Source organism: Chinchilla lanigera, unplaced genomic scaffold (assembly GCF_000276665.1).
Source record: "Chinchilla lanigera isolate Chin_1 unplaced genomic scaffold, ChiLan1.0 scaffold00056, whole genome shotgun sequence".
NCBI lineage: Eukaryota > Metazoa > Chordata > Mammalia > Rodentia > Chinchillidae > Chinchilla > Chinchilla lanigera.
Genome location: NW_004955457.1, coordinates 11,777,184 through 11,784,861, shown reverse-complemented (window position 1 = coordinate 11,784,861; position 7,678 = coordinate 11,777,184). Strand labels below are relative to the sequence as shown.

General features: G+C 34.0%; 1 protein-coding gene across 10 annotated transcripts in view; it reads left to right on the top strand.

Annotated features, from left to right (window-relative positions):
• The window catches only part of Nbeal1 (neurobeachin-like 1), a 167,793-nt gene that overhangs the window by 54,496 nt on the left and 105,619 nt on the right, over positions 1–7,678 (top strand). For all 10 annotated transcript variants that reach the window (XR_001236404.1, XM_013520723.1, XM_013520721.1 and 7 more), the window contains exon 10: positions 1,315–1,421. Coding sequence is in view for 9 of the 10 variants with exons in the window: in XM_013520723.1 (XP_013376177.1) it covers positions 1,315–1,421 (107 nt within the window). In the remaining variant the exon portion in view is untranslated. The remainder of the gene's footprint in view (positions 1–1,314; positions 1,422–7,678) is intronic.

The following is a 7,678-nucleotide window of genomic DNA, read 5'->3' as shown; positions in this document are numbered from 1 at the left end:
TTTTTTTTGGTTTTTCTCCGGTACCGGGAACCAAACTCACGACCTTGCACTTGCCAGGCAGGCGCTTTTGCCGCTGAGCTAAATCCCCAGCCCCTGTTGTATTGTTAAAAATAAATATTATTAACTGATGGTTCTTTATTGTAGAAGTAAAACATAGTCTTTACAGCTAAACTAGGAGATTCAGGTAAGTGAAAAGAAAACAAAATTTTTAATATTTGGCCCCTCACACATACTGATGTTAATGATTTGATATATAAATTTGTATGTGTGTGGTATCAATGTAGATGTTTCGAGATCAAAATTTTCTTTAAAATTACCCATTTTTTAAATAGAAAAATTCACTTTTTATATTTAAGAATGTTGTGTTTTATAATTACTGTAAATTAGAAGTTTATAAATAAGTATGAGTCCTTATCAAATGAACTTCTTTTCTGTTAGAAACTATAGTATAGCCTATGCAGAATGTCCTTTGATTTCTATATAGGGATAATCCTTTGGTGGAAAATGAGAGCAAAATGGTGTCATTATTTTCAGAAGTCATGTGTTAATTTTGTAGTGATAAATGAGGCTGTTCTGCCAGACATAACAAGTTGCACTTATTTCCCCAGAACGTTGGACAGAATAGTTGGTTAGACTTTTAGGGGCACTGTGGAGACAATCTAAATGTCCATCAACAGACGAATGTATAAAAAAACCATGACTGTACACACACGCACACATACATACTAATGTGTTATTTAGCTTTGTTTTTTTGCAGGAAAGTGAATCAAACTGAACACCATTACGTTAATCAAAACAAGCCAGTCTGAGAAAGTTAATCACATTTTCTCTTGTATAAGAAATAAAATACATTTATGTAGTACTAAATAAATAGGAGTTGAAAAGTAGGAGGTGGATTTTAGAGATGAAGAAGGGGATCAGGGGCAGAGGCAAAGGAGGGTGAATAACTGGGATGAAATAATAAAAATATGTCATGTGCATGTGCAAATATACCACAGGGAATGTCATTCTGATCACTAAAGTACATCGGTAAAAAAGATACATAGTTGGTTAGACTTGAGCCTTATGGTGGGATAACAACTAGATAAATCTCTGAGAAATATATCAGTTATATATAAAATTCAAATATTTTAAATAATGAAGTATTAAAATACGCACTTTTCCAAGCAAGTGATAAGGGTAGGTTTTGTTTTATATTTCTCTTTGCTGTTATTTCCTAGTTAATTTATATCTGTCAACTGAAAAGTCTAACTTCCTAAATTTAGATCTTGAATTTTGACTTTTACATGGATGATTTTGTTTGTACTTTCCTAGATACCATCACAGCCATGTTAGACTACACAGATAGGCCTGTTCTTCAGGCCATTTTTCTTAACAGTAATTGCTTCGAACATCTCATACGACTGCTACAGAACTGCAAGGTACATTTCCATTATGATTATGATGATGATGATGATGATTGTCTTTTATTTTAAGGAACTTTTGTTTTACATTTTGATTTAAATTCAAGCTTATTACTAAGTTTTTATGATTTTTTGTTTGCATTTAATTATGTAATCAAACTATTTTGATTGAAATTAGTATTCCATCATTTGTAATTGTCTAAATATTTTTAAAATAGTCAAACTGAAAGGTAATTTCTTTTTGTGACTACCACTTTGGCTCATGAAATAATTTTCTTTTTCACCAAAGGAATATGCTTCATATCCTTTAAATTCATTAGTTGCTTCTAATTTGTTGGCTAGCTACTGTGTATTTATAACAGAATAGACTAAGAGGATCAAGACTTTCCTTAAAAATGTTTGAAAAATACTTACTTGCAACTGCTGTCTTGTATCAGTCTAGAAACCTGATTTCAAATTACCTATCCTATAAATGCATACAACTGATTGTGAGGAGTATCAGATATAAAATGTGGATTGATCAGTGCAATTTGAGCTGCTTAGTCCAACTCAAATTGTATGTCATTAACTGAATGATAGGTTTGAATAAGAAAAAAAATTTAAACTACCTGATAGATTGTTTTAAAAAATACTTCTTGTATACCAGCTGTTTGGCAGACACTGTTCAGACTACTGATTTTAAAACTCTGCCCTCCAGAAGCTTACATTTTTGCTGGGAGCAAGACAACATGAAACAAAAATATACATGACCCAGTGGTGCTAAATGCCATGAAGAAACACTACTGGGGCACACCTAGGCTGAGAAAGATACTGTACACTACTGTTGTGTATGAGCTGGGGAAAGGTTCTCTGAGAGGGACGTGTAGACAATGAGTGAGCCACGCAGAACAGATGTCAGTGTTTCGCAGTCAGAGAGAACACCAAAATTCCTGAAGCGAAAGCGCTTTTAGTATATTTGAGGACAACAGGTAGGCTCTGTTGCTAGAGATAAATTTTAAAAGAAGTGAAAGGTAAATTGTCCAGCTGAAAAATTTTAATTCCATGTTTTTTTTTGTTTTTTTTTTTTTTTTTTTTTAGAACACAGCTTTTGTAGAAAGTGTTGAACTAATACCAAAAAAAGGGAACCCTTACAACTCTGTCAGTCGGAATAAAGACTGTTATTTATTTAGTGTTACTACATGATGGACAGTCTGTTAGTAACTTCCTTACATTTGAGGACACACAACATACCTTGTCTTCATAATGACTACTTTACAGATTAGGCAAATGTTGGAGTCAGAGTTTCAGATTCTTTTTTTTTTTTTTTTTCTTTTTTGAGTCAGGTTCTAGCTATGCAGTGCAGGCTGGCCCTGAGCTCACTTTGTAGCCCAGGCTGGTCTCTAACTCTGCCTCAACCTCCCAGTGCTGGGCTTACAGGTGTGCACCACCACGCCCAGCTACTCAGATTCTTTTTGACCCAAGGTGTTTCTTAACTTTTACACCACATAATGTCCAACATACTGCATTTTATGTTTATTTCCAGGCTTCTTTCCAAACATGTACTGTTTTTGCATAATGTCAGTAAAAATTACTGAATGATTTGATGCCATGTCAAAGTCACATAACATTTTTTATGATTATTGAAGTAACAATACTCTTTCCCTTTCCTTTTTCTTTTTTTTCTGGTGTTGGGGATTGAACCCACTACTTGCATGCTAGGCAAGTGCTATACCACTGAACTATATCCTCAGCCCTAAAGTAATACATTCTTATTGTAAAGGAAATATTGGTGGTATATTGGTTCTCTCATACAATCATAAATGTATTAATTCCAAATTTTTTGCTCATGAGTAAAAACTGACAGTAATTCCCGTAATTGGAAAAAATGTTTCCAATAGAAAATTGCCAAGGCAGGTATGGTGGCACATGCCTGCAATCCCAGCATTTGGGAGACTGAGGTAGGAGGATCTCTGTGAGTTCAAGGCAAGCCTGGTCTATATAGTGGTTTGAGGGGAAATGTGGATTACATATCAAAATGCTCTCTCACAAAACAAACAAAAATACACAGAGAAAATTATGATGCATCTGAATTGTGGTTAAACTGAATAGTACCAGTGGAGCACATTAATGAAATATGTTTGATAGCCCAACCTTATTATAACCCTAACACCACGAAAAATAAGAAGCACCTAGGTGGTTGGTAGTTTTTTCTAATGTCTGTTACTCCCTTTTATAGTTGTTCAAAAGCTATCAAAGTTAGTACAGACATGAACAAATCTTAATATCCTTGTAAGTGGGTTTTGTACAACATAAGATTATTTTGTTTAGTATGACAGTATTTTCATGGCAAAACTCAAGATACAGAGAATAGACGATGGAAAACTACATCAAATGCATGGTAAAGAGCGAAAGCACAAAGGTAAAACATAACTTGTTTTTACAAGTGAAACATACCACAGTCTGACTTTCATTTAAGGTAAACAATATTAGTGCACATAAGCAAAATTGAGAAACGAAAGTTTAAGAAAATATAAAGAAAGAAAAAATAACTCAAACTCCATTGTTAAAAAGGTTGGCAGTTTCTTAACATCCTTTTATTTGTTTATACAATATTGTGATAATTTTCCTTTTTTTGTATGTTTGCAATACCTAACAGTTGTACTCACATTAGAAAATTGGTGTATGTATGTAAAATATCTTGTTTTCAATCCTTTTCCCCTCCCGCTTGCTACCTTCCCGTTTCATCATTTTTTCTTCTTACAGAATTTCGTAAATAGATGTATTTCCTACACATTTTAAATGCTGTATTTTAAGTCATTTGAATGAGAATAGTGGATTATTTGAATTTTATGGAGAGAAAATATTTGATTGTAAGTTTTTTTTTTTTTTTCTCTTTATGAGACACGTCTCACTGTGCAGTTCAGGCTGGCCTTGAGCTCACTTATGTAGCCCAGACTAGCCTCAAATTTGCAACACTCCTCCTGCCTCCACCTCTTGATTATAAAATTTATTTATTTTTTTGGTACTAGAAATCTAACTTGGGACCTTGTGCTTGCCAGGCAGGTGCTTGTGCCACTGAGCTATATCCCCAGCCCAATTATAAAATTTAATAACCATCCCACTGTTACAAGAACTGTTATTAAAAACTAAGAGCTTGTAGGAAATCTTTAGAGGAGGCATACAGAGAAAAACAAAGGCGATGAAAACTGTTAAACTCCAAAAGCCAACTCTGACTCTGTTTGCCTGACTGCTGTTGAGCCTTTTCTCCCAAGGCATTTCATCTCTTGGTTGTTATTTGCTGTCTTATCTCATATTGGCATGGTTTCTCCCATGCCAATATGTGCTGTAAATAAAAGGCCTTTACATATGTACAGCTTGTACATCTATCAGACACTGTTTCACGAAAGTATTACCCAATCGAGAGATTGCTTTCTCCTCTGCTTTTAGGCCTGATAAAGTTTGTTCATGCCAGTAAGAAAACATGTGCAGTTACAGGGTCGGTAGCATTTTGAGAGGTAGGAAGGATTAGATGGTGTTCTGTTAATTTCAGCATACATCTGACTTTTGTCACTATCACTCCATTGAAACTTTTTATTGAGGTCCTTGAAAACTTGTAATGAAGATTAGTTTCTTTTTCTAATAACTTTGGACTTGAATTTAATTAACTGCTAAGCCAGCAGATGGAAAGACATATTAAATGGATGGAAACCAGGTTTATAAATTTAGGAGAGAGGAAGGCACTTTCAGACCAGTTTAGGTATAGACATTCATCAAACTGGACCATTTTTGACATTGAAATTAAAACTTTCTGCCACAAAAAGCAAGACAGTGTACTTAAAAGCTGGCTTTTACAGTTGTCCAAATTTCTTTTTATAGTTGATTCAAGTGTTTACTTGTATTTATTTAAATGTCATGTTTTCTTCGGTAAATCTATCCAAAATAACTTTTTTTTTTGAAATATCATTTTAGAACTTAATTTACATATTAGAGTGCCCTGAATTGATGTTTCTTAAGATACCTTATTCTGCTAGGTGTGGTGGCCCATGCTTGTAATTCTAGTGCTCAGGAGGCTGAAGCAGGAAGATTGCTTCAAGTTCAGGGCCAACCTGGGCTACATAGTTTAAAACCAACCTGAGGGGCTGGGGATATAGCTCAGTGGCTTAAGTGCCTGCCTGGCAAGCACAAGGTCATGAGTTCGATCCCTGGTACTGCAAAATAAATAAATAAATGAATCAATCAATCAATCAATCAATCAATAAAAAAAAAAACCAACCTAAAGTACAGAGCAAGACCCTGTCTCAAAAAGCGAAAAGCAAATAAACCTTGTTGTAAGCCTTCCTAGCTAGTATCTTCCCTTTAAAATGTGTATTTTTTTCATTAAGTTGTCATTCTCAGAGATACCTAGGAGAGGAGCTGGGGGTATGGCTCAGTGGTAGAGATCATGCAGTGCCCTGAGTTGAATACTCAGCACTGAAGAAAAAAGATACTCTGGCAAAATACTGTGAATTAAACACCTATAAATTCTTCACTTCTGTTACAGTGTAGCAATTTATCGTCTCTCACAGTGATCTTATCAGATGAGTAAGAATTGAATAAGGCTTAGTTTTTTTGTTTTGTCAGAAACAGCTGACTGCATTTCATAAAGAGCAACTGTCTACAGCTTCTCCACTTCTTTAGTAACAACTGTAACTGATACAAGTCATTCCTTGAGCTATACATTTTGACTCGTTTTAGCTTAAGAAGCTGTACCTCCTGTACCTGTTTCACCAGTTTTGGTTTTCCTTCATTTAATCCTTGTTTACAATTCTCATTCACAGAATTACTTTGGAGGATTTCGGTTTCTCTTCCATCATGCCATATTTTCTATTTTCATAGTCACTATCCTATTTGGTATGAAGCAGTATCACTGTGGTTTTGATTCACTTTTTATGAATAATTAGTGATGTTGAACAACTTTTTATCTGTGACCCATTTGTGTATCTTCTTTGGAGAAATATTTTAAGTCTGCTGCCCATTTTAAAATTGAATTATTGGGGCTGGGGATTTAGCTCAGCGGCACAGTGCCTGTCTGGCAAGCACGAGGTTGTGAGTTCAATTCCCGGTACCAGAAAAAAACCAATAAATAAATAAAATCAAATTATTGAGTTATAAACTCTTTTTAATGTATTAAGATCTTACATATTTGATGCATATAATTTTTATGTAGGATATTTTATTTTCATGTATTAAGATTTTAAGGTACCAATATTAAGTTCATGTACTATTGATCTAATAATTCTTTACTGATGTTTAAGTTTTTGCTATCACTTGACTTTCCCATTCTGTCGAGTACATACTTCCTACTATAATTATTGGTCATAAGGCACAAACTTTTATTGTTTTTAAAATGAGGAAGCATTGTATGAAAACAAGTTACTACTATCTGAAAAATATGTAAAAGTCTATCCTTATGTTGTGCCAATGTGCTTTTTTTTTTTTTTTTTTACTAATTTACACTTGTAGCAACAATGCATGAGAGTACATAATAACATGTCTTTATTATATCATATTTTCATGTGTTCCAAGATAGTATCAGTTTTTTATTTTACAGAACTTTTTATGGAGTCTTTGTAAATGAAACTACTTCATAGAGCTTTTACCTTTCTATTTGAAGTATTGTATTCCATTTGTGGACTTCCTGCCAAAATCACTAGGGGTTGATTTTGTCAGAGTAGTCCAGAATAGGGATTTGAATATCTGTCTCTTGAATTTTTTCACACTGTTAGGAGGAATAGCCCCCAAAATGTTTATGTCACTTCACTTCTTACCGTGTACTGTACAGCAAAAATGATGTACAGTTGTGAGGACTACTTTGGTATTTATAAAGTCAGGAAAATTACCAGATTCTATTGGATAGTCAAGATGCTCTGCTATCCCCCATATATTATTTATACAAAAGTAATCCTAAGGAGATGAAAACAGTATAACTGCAGTGTTTATAGAACTTTTTTATTGCTGTAGAAAAGCAGTGTGGCTTTATTAGCTCTACAGACAAATTCAGTGATAAAGTCAACACCTCACATGCATAAAGAATATGATAGCTGCACATTATAGGGTAATGTCTAGGACACGTTGAAGTTTCCACTAAAATATATGAGGGTGGGTTTTTTTCTTCAGTATATGGAACTCAAATATACTAATTCTGATACAAACTATATTTTACAAAACTGTTTGTCATAACTGTCTAGCACGGTGAGCTGATACAGTCAAGTGTCCCATGATGATGAGGATATTTTCTGAGAAATGCATCTTTTATT